This window comes from Tachypleus tridentatus, chromosome 8, assembly GCF_004210375.1.
Source record: "Tachypleus tridentatus isolate NWPU-2018 chromosome 8, ASM421037v1, whole genome shotgun sequence".
NCBI lineage: Eukaryota > Metazoa > Arthropoda > Merostomata > Xiphosura > Limulidae > Tachypleus > Tachypleus tridentatus.
In genome coordinates this window covers 129,501,705-129,515,658 of record NC_134832.1, presented here as the reverse complement: position 1 = coordinate 129,515,658, position 13,954 = coordinate 129,501,705, and the positions used below count along the sequence as shown (strand labels likewise).

The following is a 13,954-nucleotide window of genomic DNA, read 5'->3' as shown; positions in this document are numbered from 1 at the left end:
ACCAATGAATGGAGCATTATCACTTCCTGGTCTTTCCATTCATTATCTGTTACTTTTGCTAGTATTTAATTATTGAGCTTGAAGAACAAAAGTGATTGAATTTTGCATTTATTATACAATAATTGTGATTTTTTGTATCATTGTATAAGTGAAAATCGAAAGAATTTTGAATTGTTGATTATACTTCAAGTAGTTTTTAACCTGTCTTTATTTAAGATGAGTAACAATTTTATTTCAGTACTATCTATGCTTTACAAGGATATATTATGTAAAGAATAGAAAATATTCTGTTTTGTAACTATTATAATTTCCATTTTAACCTTTATAACTTTATAACTCTATGATTACAGGAATGGGTTTCAGAGACTCATCTTTGTATGAAAATGCCCAAAAATTAACCCAAATATGTTTGGAATAAAAGAATATAGGAAGAGTCTTGAAAGTTTAATTCATGTGTGGGGATCATCAAAAATAATCAGTTTCAATAAATTTTCTTTAAAAAAAAGTGAAAAAACCAAAAGTTCACAAAAGAAAAGATGATGAATATCTAGAAATTTTTTTTTTTTTATATTGAATTTGAAAAATAAAGTGACAATATTAGGCTTTGCAAAGTGAATCAGTGGTAATTATTAGTGATGACAAGAAAACCCACGTGTAGAGAAATATATATGTAAAAACATATAAGTGGTAATTATTATTAATTTTCTAATGTTATTAGAAGGAGATACTTATGACTGAAGTTTAGAATATATGGCAGGAAGTAGCAGAAATAACTTTATATGTTCAGTGTATCACACAAAATTAGAAGGTTATACATTCCAAAGTGAAAGTGGTTAAAGCCAATTGTGAATGAAAATGTGTGCTCTTGGTTTCTTAAAAAGTTTTAAAGCTAAATTTTCAGTGTTAAAACAAATTTTTCTTGTGGTTATAAGGTTATTTTTTATCCTTATATTATATTTTATATATGAGTGGTATACAGTAATAACTACTTGTGGACTTTAAGTGTATTACTCATATCTCGTGATATTTTTTTCTCTTTTTCACAGTGAAGTTACTAAAACCAGTTGTATTAAACTTAAAAAAACTCTATTTAATAGTATCTAGTCATTCCTATAATATAAGTTTTTTCATCATTTTCTGTGTTATGAAATTTCAAGAATTTTGTTTTAAGATACTGTTTTCAAAAATTACTGACAATACATATTTTTGTTTTAGAACAAATTTTTCTTAAGTATTAGTTGGGAAGCTCTGTTTTATATGTCCAGTCAGTTTCAACTTATTGTTATTCATTAACACATATCTTTTGATACTTGAGCGAGGTTTGGCCTAATGGTTAGGGCACTCATCTTGCAATCTATGTGTTGTGGGTTTAAATCTCATTGCCAAACATGCTTGACCTTTCAGCCATGGGGAACATTTATAATGTCGTGGTCAATCCTAATATTTACTGGTAAAGAGTAGTCCAAAGATTGGCAGTGGATGATGCTGACTAGCTGTCTGCCCTCTAGTTTATTACTTCAAAATTAGTAAAAGCTAGTGCAGCTACCCTGGAGTAATCTTGTGAGAAGTTCAGCTAACAAATGAAGTTTTGCTTTTTTTTTCCAGTTACAGTAGTCAACACTTCTGGCTTTTAATCATGAAAAAAATACAAAGTAACAAACATTTGTTGATGACCTAAGATCTGACTCTTCAAAATGGTGTGCTGTCAGACTAGGCAACAATAGCTTTCAAACAATGTTATTAGTTTAAATCATATTATGTCTAATAAGTAAATTTTCTTTTGAATAAACTATAAGTTCTTTTATTTGTCTGCATTATTTTTATGTGATAAAAATTAAAAATAATATCTAAAAATAAAAATTGAATCAACAGAATATTTTGCCATCAGCTGCTGTAATCTGTGAACCTGATAGGACTTATCTGATTTATCATCGTATAAGAAATTTTCATAACTTTTAAACAAATGCTTGAAAGAATTACATTTTGAAAATATATTGAACCTTTCATGGCAGCTACCATTAGTATGAAACTGCCACTTTACTGTTTTTTGGGTTTAAAAGAACAAATAAAAAGTTTATTTATAGATTATTTTTGTGATCACAGCAAGAGAGATATTTATTGTTATTATTGAAAGCAGTACTAAAAACTTGTAGTAAAAAATTTGATCATTAACTGCTGCAGTATATCCTTATTATTCAAATTTTTTTTAACATTAGTTATGTTTTTAACTAGATTGAAAGACAAGGCCATGGAGCTGTATTTGATTGTAAGTTTTCCCCAGATGGTTTAATGTTTGCTTCTACAGACTCTCATGGACATTTAAGTATATTTGGGCTTGGCTCAAGTGAACGATATAAGAAGGTAAAATGTAGTTTAATAGTGCCATGTTTTTATTATTCATTTTGTTATCATATAGAAGTAAGATAATTTATTGTATCTTTTAGTCCTTCTATTTGCTCTTTGTTGTTGTTGGTTTTTGTTTGTGGTTAAATCTTTTAAAGGTTTTATTTAAATTTTTTTATTGTTTAAGGTGAAGTCGAGTTAAATATTTTCTTTCATTTTCTGCAAATTTAAGATATTTCTGTAAACTTTGCCATTAGCATTATCTAATACTCACTTCAAAAGAACTAGACAAAAAGACTATTTTAGAGGTGATGCTAAAATATATAGTTTAACTAATTTAGAAATTTTAGTGTCTTAAATGATAAGAAAGGTAGAAATTTGACAAAAGAAATATTCAGAAATGATAAAAAGTTAATTTTCTGAAGTCTCAGCTATTATTTGTCTTGTATTGTATGTGAATAGCTCATTTTTATTTAACAGTTGTACTGTACTTTATGACATAAGAAGATGTTTAACAAACAACTGAATTCATTTATTACTCTTTTAGGTGCCAGAAGAACAGTTTTTTCACACTGACTATCGTCCACTTATTCGAGATACAAATCAACATGTACTCGATGAGCAGACCCAATGTGCTCCACATTTGATGCCACCTCCCTTTCTTGTTGATATTGATGGAAATCCTTACCCTCCAAACTTGCAGCGACTTGTACCTGGAAGAGAGAACTGTAATGAGTCTCAGCTTATCCCCTACATTGCTGTTTCAGCAGAGGGTAATGATATTTTCTTTAAGTATAAAAAATATCCAAGTACCTAATTTTATGATTGTAAAGCAAATAAATTTTTGTGATCTCATGAATACTGTAAAATACTTTATTTATCCCTTCAAACTTTATTTCGATTTATATTTTACTCTAATGTGTGCTAGCATCTTTGTTGCTGCAATTGTTAAAGTATAAGAAATACATTAACCATCATGATATTTTATATTGTTTATATTTTTAATTAAGTTATATGTGGTTTAAACTAAAGCCAAAACAAGTAAGGGAAAGTTATTATGCATTAACTGTCCACTTCCTTAGGATTCCAAAACTAATATTCAGATTTCATTGTTTTACGACTTGACATCAGTTTTTCTCAGGATAATGCTAGAATGTGTTGTAACCCATTTGTACAGAAGCATTGTGTGACATTATTTCAAAAAAATTACTAAGGTGTAATTTTTTGAGAAATATCTGAGGAGATTACTGTGGGGACTGTTTTGAGGAATAGGGTCTCACATTAGCTTACAGACATTGCTGTGGTTAAATGTGTATAGAATATAGTCTATCATTGGATACTGTGGTGAAAATATAAAGATGTGTGGTCTGACATTAGTTTGCAGAGAATTAGTATGGTGAAGATGTTTAGAAATGTGATCTGACATTAGCTCACAGAGGATTGCTATGGTGATTGTGGTAAGAAGTATGATCTGACATTAGTTCAAAGATAATTATTATGGTAAATGAGTGCAAATTCGTGGTTTGACATTAGTGTACAGAGGATTGCTCGTATGTATGTTCAAATTAATCTTCAGGATGCTCAGTCAGATTTAAACCTTTTACAAAAGACTTAATTAACATACAGGAATTTGTTTACATAATTGGACATGTTAAGTATTTGCACTATAACTTTTGTTAAAGTATGTGCATCTTCAGAAAATGTGGTAGACTTTTAGTAAAGATTACAATTCTTTTGTACTCACAAAATCATATTTTTTTAAAGAAATATTTTTCTGAAGAACTGTTTGTGAAAGTATTGAGTCCGTCTTGTTACAAGTCCGAGTGCAAAGTACTGTCATGTTGTAATTAAAAACTATCCTTCATCCCAAAAATCACAAATATTATTTGCTTAATCTCTTAAAACCTCCTAAATACATTTCAAACATTTATTTTCAGTAAGACTTTATATTTTATGTTATTTTCTACGTTCTAATTATGTAGGGTCTTTTACTGGACCAACCTTGTATCCATCATAAAAAAATTAAGAAATAAATTATACTTTTTTCATGCTAGAATGACTATATAAAATGTTTAGTGTAAGTAGCTTAAGTCTCATAATTCTATATATTTTTTTATTATACTGACTTTCCGGTCATGCCCTCCTAACATCATGTAACTTGCACTGAGATGGTGCACATGCACTCGTGACATATCCTATAATATAAAACTGACGTTTAGTCTTCCCTGTCTTGGCTGGGTTTTAGTGAACTAGTATGTTGTAATATACAGCTACATTTCAGTTATTATACATTATATATGTACATAGACTATTACTATTTAGAAATAAATTATTAAACTTATTTTTCTTAAAATGTAGAATAATAAATAAAGAAGTAAAACAAACAATTATCTCTTCTCGTTATCACCTCTGAACTTTGTTGTTAATGGAGGATATCAAACAGATATTTTTAGTTTTTTATATATATAGTTGAATAACCAAAAAATGGTAAATAACTACACTGATACCATGGAATTCCACTTTAATTTTTCAAGCTTAGTAACTAAGATGTATTTGCATTAAAAAAATGAAGCTTTTAGCAAACTAAAGATACAATCTATCATCTTGAAATCTTGGTTTGAAAGAATGTGATCGCCTTTGCATAAATTAAAATGGTTGAGAAAACCATTTGGGGGCATTCTAAGCTGTTGATTGGTTATTCACATGTCATATATAGAAGTAAATGTATATAAAAGACTGTTTTTAAAAATGGGGTCACTGTGTTTGATTCAGTACATAAGCCATATCTCAGCAAAATAAAAAGATAATGATGTTCTTATTTTGTATTCGTGCTTGTTAATATCAATAATATGAGTTCTTAATTCATACAAAAATATAGATTTTATATTTTGAAGTCTCAAACATCTAATTTTAACCAGTGCTTCATTCAACATACCACATGACTCACTAAAATCTATATTAAGGTGTGTTCTTTTAATAATTACTTTAAATTAAAAAAATAACTCGTGTATAATATTAAAGTTTGAATTATAATATATAACTTTATTCCAAAGTTATTGACATAAAATCATAAAATAGTAGTTCAATAAAATTTTGAATTCAAGTCAATAAGATGACATGGTCTTTGACCAGTGACCCATTGTGAAAGGATTAAATCCAGTCATTGTGTTGCTTATAGAAGGTTATTATTGCAGTTTAGGAACCAATTTCAGATGATATAAGTATAGTGGAGGAGCCCTTGCCCATTAGGTGAAAAATTAGGACTGTTGGCAAGTTCAGCAACTTTGTTTATGTACACTTTAGACTTAATATTTATATTAGTAATATATCTAACCCCTGCCAAAAAGAACATTACCTGCATAATTAAATCACATCTGAAAATTGACACTATTAGATCAACATAAGGAAGGTCAACTGTAATATTTGTTTTTGTTTAATTTTATCGTAACATCAGTAATACTAGAGGTCACACTGGTTAACTGGAAGGAAAAGGTTGAAATTACTGAAGTGGAGAAACTACAGAAATGTATGGGAAGGTATGGTGTTACTTAAATTTAATTAGACATTATTACTAGAAGAAACTTGAGGGAATGATTGGAGTAGTGAGAATCTGTGCCAGGGCTGATACTGGTCTCCTCAGATGTACAATAGTAGTAGAAGAAATAGTAATAAAATAATCTTATTTTCATTGGACATTGGTGTTATTAATTATTGTATGACATATTTTATAATTTTAAATAGTAAAGTAAAAATTAAAAGTGGAATGTGTTGGGCAGTTGCCTTCTTGTGGTCGATGGTTTAGAATTAGACATGACACCAAACTACCTGGATTATGCACTGATAAATGCACTGCAATGAGACTTCACAATTGGAAAGGGGAGAGTATGTGTTTTGCTGTAATTAAACTCCTCTAGAAAATAAATAAATAGCAGTAAAAAAGGATGAAATACAGCAACTCACACCACATCACATGCTTCAAGTGATTCATTGTTTCCAGAAGTCATGCTTTTTTTTGTTGAATCTGAGGTAAGTATGTTGGGAGCTGGGAGTACTCATAAAGTGTTCAGACAACTAATTACCTAAACAAAGTATATAAAAATACAATGAAATTTTTAAGAACTTTATGAAAATTAAATTTTGGGTCCTAGTTTCAAAGGCACTACAATATGTGTGTATGGGGAAGTCTTTCTCCAAGCAATTATAGATCATTTCTTCTACACAAAGTATTTAAGTAATTTACATGAAAGCTAAGTATTGGAGTAGTAAAAGTATAAGTAATTCGTAGTATGGATGTTTTATTCATGTTTTGTTAGTGTTGCTGTAATTTTTCACCTTTGATAATGAAACCAGAGGTTGATAAGTTTTACCTAGGCAACCTTTTTATTTTTCCTTGATTCTAAGATAACTAAAGAAGGCTTAATTTACTAATTAACCAAATGCTTTATATTTTATTTGTTTTTTATATTAATGTTTTTAAGGAGGGATATTTACACAATGGCAAATTATTTACTTTAACAAATAAAATTTATTCATAAAATATGAGGTAATTTCATTTTTAACTCACTATGATAACACCAGGCTAATACAAAGTAATACTTGTGATACCTATAGCAATTATTAATTTGTGAGTGTTAGAAAAGTTCATAAAATAAAAATATATTACAGAACCTGAAATGTAGTGAAATATATTGTGTAGATAGGTTAAAAATAATTTTCTGTTTTAAGACTATTATTTGTGAAATTATGTTACTAAGAATAATTTTCTTTGGACAGATAAAAACAGTGACCCTGATTTTTAATATGCTTGCCCAAGCTTACATAAAAGAGTTGTACAACAAAATTTGCTGTGATTAAATGTTATCATGCTGTCAGATAATGCATTATTTTTAGAACATTCTCCAAATGTACGAAAACAAAAATAAATAAAAAACATTTTGTTTTGGTATTAGATGTTAATATGATATAGAATATTAAATAATTCATGACTTACAGAAAAGTGCAGTTTCACTGAAAGTGTTTTAAACTGGTCGTAAGCAAAGGAAAACTTGAAATACAATTATACTTTTACTTAACCATTTTCGTTAAAGGACAAGCAGAAATACTGGAACCAATAAGGCCAGTGGAAGCTGAACAACAGCGCCCAACCATTGATGACATGATTGAAAGACTTCAGCAAGAACAGAACAGCCGTAGAGTGAATCCCTCAAGAGCTTCTGGTACAGCAAGAGAAAGTGAACGAAATGCTCAGGGACCCATTTCACCTCGCGTGCTTGGTGGCCAAAGATCATTATCTGGTAAAAATTGTGTTTTAAATAAATATATTTTTGAAAGAATACTTTCAACTCAGATCACACAGTTGACTGTGTGTGTAAAAAGCATAAAGCCCTAAATCTCCATGCTTCAAATCAAACTAGAACAAAAGAATATAAATTCATATCATTACTGATAAAGTATTTCAATTTGAATTACCCTTTTATTCATTTCTAAGAATGCATGTTAAAAAACCAAGGGTAATGAAAATTGTTTAACAACACCTATAGAATAATCTTTAATAAATTATTAAATAAAAATTGAATTATTCCAACATTTACAAAGATATATTGATATGTGTGAGCATTAACTGTGCAGGTGTTTTGCAGATAAATGGGTATACATCTAGGGTTTCATTACTAAATTCTTCATCTGGTTGCATCCAAAATCATATTTTGCCACTATAAGTTTGGGTGAAAGGTTTCTTCTGAAAATTAGTAACCATCTATCAAGATTAAAATGCTCAAGGTTGTATCCTAGGTGAAGGGAATCGAGCATTTTTGAAGATAATGTATAGGTTAAGTTCCCTGTTTTTCCAAAGTACCCACTTTCATGAAGAGCACACTAAACAGCCATAAAGGATATAGTGAAGTGACCATAATCCTGTCTGACGAGTTCTAACATTTTATCGTACCAACATTTGGACATTCTGGTTGATATGAATTTTTTTTTAGAGATTATACTACCAACTGACTAGCAACTCACACAGGAAATTACATGATCATTAAATTCAATGGACTATATCAACATAATTTTATGTAATTGTCTTCTTCCTATTAAAGTTATAGAATGTTAGTGCAGTGGGTGGAGCCATTAAAAAAATAATTGAAACAACATTCCTATGTTATCTTATTACTTTTATTACTGTTCATGCTGTTTTATCTTTCACTAATAACAAATTCATAAATTACTTTAATTGGATTGTTAGGGAGAAAAAGCTTGTACTTCATTTATGAAACATTTTTTGATTGTGGTATTTTGTATTTTTGAATATCTAAAGTTTACTAAATGTAGAAGCTGTGCTCTGTATTTAAAATAATTAATACAGTTAAATGATCTTATTGGCTACTCATACAAGAGATTAGATACATAGAGTTCTGAACAAGTCGTATGATCATGCAGGGTGCCTCAGTGGCTACAAGTGAAATCTAAATGGGTTAAAAATATCCCATAACATGTAGTACCCATCAAACACCTCTAGTACAAAAGATATTTTCAACTGAAAGGTGTAATCGAAGATGAGAAACTGACCAACTCATCTAATAATAGACACCAGACTTAGTGATGCTTTCTAAACATGGTTATAGGAGGGCAAGTATTAACTCAGAAAAGTTACAGGTTCTGTACTCTAAGTGTTTATAAACAAATGAGGAAATTCACACACAAAATTTTTATACATAAATACTGCTGTTTGAGATGGAGCCCTGAGAGATGAAAGATTCTTTCCCTAAATATCTTTTCAATTGCAATGCCAAATATTATTTACACTGAACTCTCACTTATATGTATAGTAATGCTGACTCTATTACTGTCCTCCTAATATCATTTTCTGCTTAGTTTAATGAAGTTTAAATAGCTTTAAATGTATGCAGATGTTACTTTTTAATTATATATATATGGTTTTCTGTATATTATGGTGTAACAACTCTGTCAAAATCCTAAGAAGATTTTGAGCTATAAATCTTAGACACAATAAATCCAAACAATTCCTTTCCAATCATTCTTAAAGTGAAAATTTTCTAAAGTTATCTCCCAGACATTCTTAAAAAAAGTAAAAAAAAAGTGTGAGTTTAGATAAGTTAACTATTACTTAAACATTTTTGTGAATTGAATGTGTTTGTTACAGGTCATAGTCGGGTTGGTATGAGACGTAATGGAGACATTGAAGGAGTTAGACAGTCTAGTGGTAATTGGCAGTCTCGTGGTCAATTTTCTGGTTCTCCTTCTTGGCTAAAAAGAGTAGTGGTCAAGCCTATGTGCCCCCCTCAAATCAGGGAAGAGGAGAGATTCAGACAAACATTAGCTGATCAGGAACTAGCACACTTCAATGGTGAAAAGAGGAAGAAACCGATAAGTGAAACAAAAGAGGTATACACGGTATACTACTTCTTTTTAAATCAACATTTAAACTGTAATTTAAAATTACTGTTTTATTGCCCCCTTTATCTTTTTTTGTCTCCCTTATATAATAAAACAGACATTTACATTGTGGTTTGAAATTACATATGTAAAATTATTATTATATCCTAAATCCAGAATATGTTTGTTACTTCTTAAAGAAGAATGGTTGTACTTTATTTTTGTGAAGAACAGATTTATGTTTTAACAGCAGTGTGTTGAAAAATTAAGTAAGCATATTTCAACAGTAACATTTATATCCAAAAGTAAATTAACATTTCTTAAACTTTCTTTATACATACATATATATAAACCAAAATTAGTAATCAAAGTTAACTTTATTATGAAATATTTTAATATCGGTTACAATAGACTTAGGATAATTACGTGACAGTTGCATTTTTAATGAATTTCCAATAAAAAATCTAAATTATAATTATTAGTAATCAAATATTATGTTAATGCTTTGAATTTGTTCTGTTGTATTAGCAAAAATGTTTGATGTCAACACTGTTTTCTTAATAATTATTTGTGTAAAAATTCAGTCTTGTCAGTCCATAATCTAAAATTTTACTTTCAAAGATAAGTGCTTGTTATAATTGTAAGGTTACTACCTTTCTTTTATGTACAAAAATGGTTACATCTTCTAGAAAGGGTGAGGTTCACGATAGTACCATATACTCTTTTAGTGTTTATATAAATCTTTATAATTTCTGTTTTTATTTCATTTCAATTTAAACACAGGATGTCTCAAAGTAGAAGCCTGTCTTTTTTAACAAATTTGGTTAACGTCCAAGGTGTCCTTTCCATTTTCACTTCAGTCAAAGTGGGTGATGTTTACATAGTTGAAGAATGACAAGAGTACTTTGGTCCTGTTTGGTATTTTAGTACTTTTAGTATTAAAGCCTAAACTCTCTTTTGTTTAGCAGCTCAACACACTCACCATAGACCCATTTGCCTCTGTTTTGTTTTGAATGTTGTAAGTGTGATTGTTTACAGTAAAGATTGTCGTAACCTGTGTATTTCAACTCTTTCTTCTTAATTAACTCAGTCAGAGTATGGGTTCTGCTGAATTGTATGACTGTTTTCTCATCAACTCCATTTCCTAACCCTGTGCACACACCATTTCATAGATGACTAGTTACTGGTGGCACCATCTCATCAAATGTCAGAAGTCATACCTAGATTCTACTTTCAGAAACAGCCAAGGCAAGCTTCATTATTAGAGCTGCTGAGACATATATTCTTGCTTCAACACAATATGTTGTCAGTCTGGGTATGTTTTTCATCATATATTTTAGTCAGGCTCAGCTGACTCCCATCTTGCTACACACTATGGAACAGAAAGTCCCACCTTACTCACCTCTCCTTCTTCCACTGTATGGGTGATTCTTTCTCTTTTAAAAATGTGCAAATAATTCAAATCCTTCATGCTTTCAGGACAAGTGCATAAGAGATCCCTTCAGTGGTCTTTACACAACCACTGAATCATGAACAATAATTCACTAGATTCCTCAGTTTCTTTATACAGGATCACTTTCTTCAATCTCAAAAAGTGGTTGGGTCTGAACAATATTAAGACATGGATTTCTCTGTTGCTACCTCGTCTTTGTATCACAGACTAGTCAAAGTTCTGCTTTCCAAGGAGTGGAAATCTGTGTAATCATTGATCACAATAGCTACTCAGACAAAGATATCACCACAGTTGTAATAGTCCCATTTCGTAGTATTTTAGAGGTGATTATGAGTTCCGAGCTCCCTCAAGTTGAATTTTCACTGAGAATCAATCTCTAGGAAAAATCTTAATTCATTCTTGAAGAGGTTGCACCAAATTTTTATTCTATTCTATGTATTGGTGACATCAAAATAAAGAAGTTTTTTTATGAAGATATTAATGAGACATAAGCTATTGAATATCTGGCATACAGATTTTGTTCATGAAGTCCTTTGGCTACAGTCTATTTCAATATAGATCTTCCTGTAGTTGTAGATAACCTTGTGCAAGTAGCAAGTGGTAATGACTTTATGTTATCTGGTAGTTAGAATCAAACATGGTCATTTCAAGATGATGTGGCTCTAGGACAGACAGTATCTCTTGTCTCCTAATATTCTTCAGAGCCTGGATACCAAGCTTCTGGAAATACTTAGCCTTTTTGCAACCTTAAACTGCCATTCAGATAGTACCTTTTTGACATTTCTTACAATGAATCTCTAGAGAATAATCTGATAGTAAACAAATAATGATGGAATTAAATTTTCTCTCTCTTGATTTCATTTGGTAATGAAAAATGAAAATAAACTTGTATTGTTCAATGCTGTATTTTAGTGCAACAAAACTCAATGCTAACTTTATAGATAACTTATCGTATAGGGCAAGTCAATGTAATTTTTTTCTTGCCTAATTTTGGTTTGCACTTGTCCTGTATGCCATCACATTTTTCTTCTATTGAAATACCACAAAAAAATTAAAGTTGTAAAAACAGTACTTCTGCTATTATCGTAAAACAACTTGTTCTGTTATCTCACCAGATGACAAAAAAAAGCAAACAGCAAGTTGCTTTGATGCATTTATTTAGAAGTGATATTTTAGTCACTGCACAAATCGTTTGGAAACATTTATTACAATCCCATTAAATCACATGTCTGAAAAATGATATCTGATGATTACTGTTTATTAACTCATTAAAACACTGCCAGCAGATGGTGACAATGTTTGATAACATTTATTTCTCTTTGGCTGAAAACTGATCTAAATCATGTTATTATTTACCTTTTATAAATAGACCAGATATTTATAAGGTATCATGATAATTATTAAGGCATAATTCCAGCAGAATGTGCAAAAGAATACAAGTTTAAAAAGTTAAATATTGTTGAGTGTGATTATATTGACAAAGTGATGCATTACACTCAAAATTTTACAGCTTACAAAACTAGATATTGTTCAGAATAGTATGCTCATGGATTAACACAAACTCAATTTATAACTATTTCATAATTTTTAATCATTTTGTCTTTTCAAGACATTTCATTGGTTGTCATTTTAGACAGGTAAATGATAATAAATACGTGTTTAAATCAGGCATTGTTTTGTTGACCTGGAAAACTGGACATTTGTTAATGTCAAGCCTTGTGTAATATTTTGTGTGTGTAATGACTAGATAAGTGGAAGTGAAAATGCAACTTACATGAGTTAAATTAGTGATTGTGAAATGCATATATGGTAAATTAATACCCACGATAAAGTTAATATATACTTGTAAGTTTGAAGATACTTTTGTTTTTCACTATAGAAACTTGTATACTTTATAGATTGAGTCAGAAGGTTTGACAGAAATGAAATTTTAAGCTTGACATATGTTTCACAGTATTTAATTTAAACTTGCCTATTACAGTCATAAAGTAAACACGTTTTTTTATTTCCTCTATTCAATTTAGGAAGAAACCGATAGTGTTAAATTGAAAAATCAACGCTGTGGTACTCGTAAGCAACAGCAACAACAAAATATGAGGACAAGACTGGTAAGATAATCTGGTAGTAGTAAAGATTATGGTAGCAGTGTAACATTAAGTTAGCATGTACTTAAAACCTACTTCAAAATTATGCTTGATATGTATTCTTTTCAAAAAAATGCTTTTAAAAATGATCAACCAGAATTAAAATATAAGTGAAGTAAAAATTTCATAGTTAGTACTTCATTGTTAGGTCTTGTCAAATTGTTTTATTCTAATTTTGCTAAGATTATGTAGATAGTCATAGCTTCCAAAATCAGTAAGTAATGAATTAAAGATTTGAAAAGTACACAAGTTCCAGAGTTCCAAGGCTTTGCAGAAATAAAACTTTTGCAATGCTCTAATGAAACTCTTGCTTGAATGATACTAGAAAAGCCTTTTTATTATGCAACATGCAGCTCCCAACTTCTCAATTTTTATCCCTATGTGCATGTAGATATGCAATAGGGTCACGATTTTCCTGTTTTGCTTCCATATTCTGTCACAGAGAACTTTATATTTCTCCATTCTCGGGGTGCAAATAGGACATCACGAATACATCTTGTGCAGATCTAATGCACTGGCGCCATCTATACAAATATAATAGTACTGTTTGTTGTATGTTCATGTAAATACTTCGTAGGGTGTAGATGGATCCTCTCCAAAATTGGTATAGAGGTTCATTAGATCC

The 13,954-nt window shown here is 29.9% G+C and overlaps 1 protein-coding gene across 1 annotated transcript in view; it reads left to right on the top strand.

Annotated features, from left to right (window-relative positions):
* The window catches only part of LOC143223481 (PH-interacting protein-like), a 102,596-nt gene that overhangs the window by 44,502 nt on the left and 44,140 nt on the right, over positions 1 to 13,954 (top strand). Inside the window, exons 15-19 of the mRNA XM_076451524.1 lie at positions 2,233 to 2,361; positions 2,891 to 3,116; positions 7,431 to 7,637; positions 9,500 to 9,741; positions 13,210 to 13,293. Coding sequence (XP_076307639.1) covers positions 2,233 to 2,361; positions 2,891 to 3,116; positions 7,431 to 7,637; positions 9,500 to 9,741; positions 13,210 to 13,293 — 888 coding nt within the window. The remainder of the gene's footprint in view (positions 1 to 2,232; positions 2,362 to 2,890; positions 3,117 to 7,430; positions 7,638 to 9,499; positions 9,742 to 13,209; positions 13,294 to 13,954) is intronic.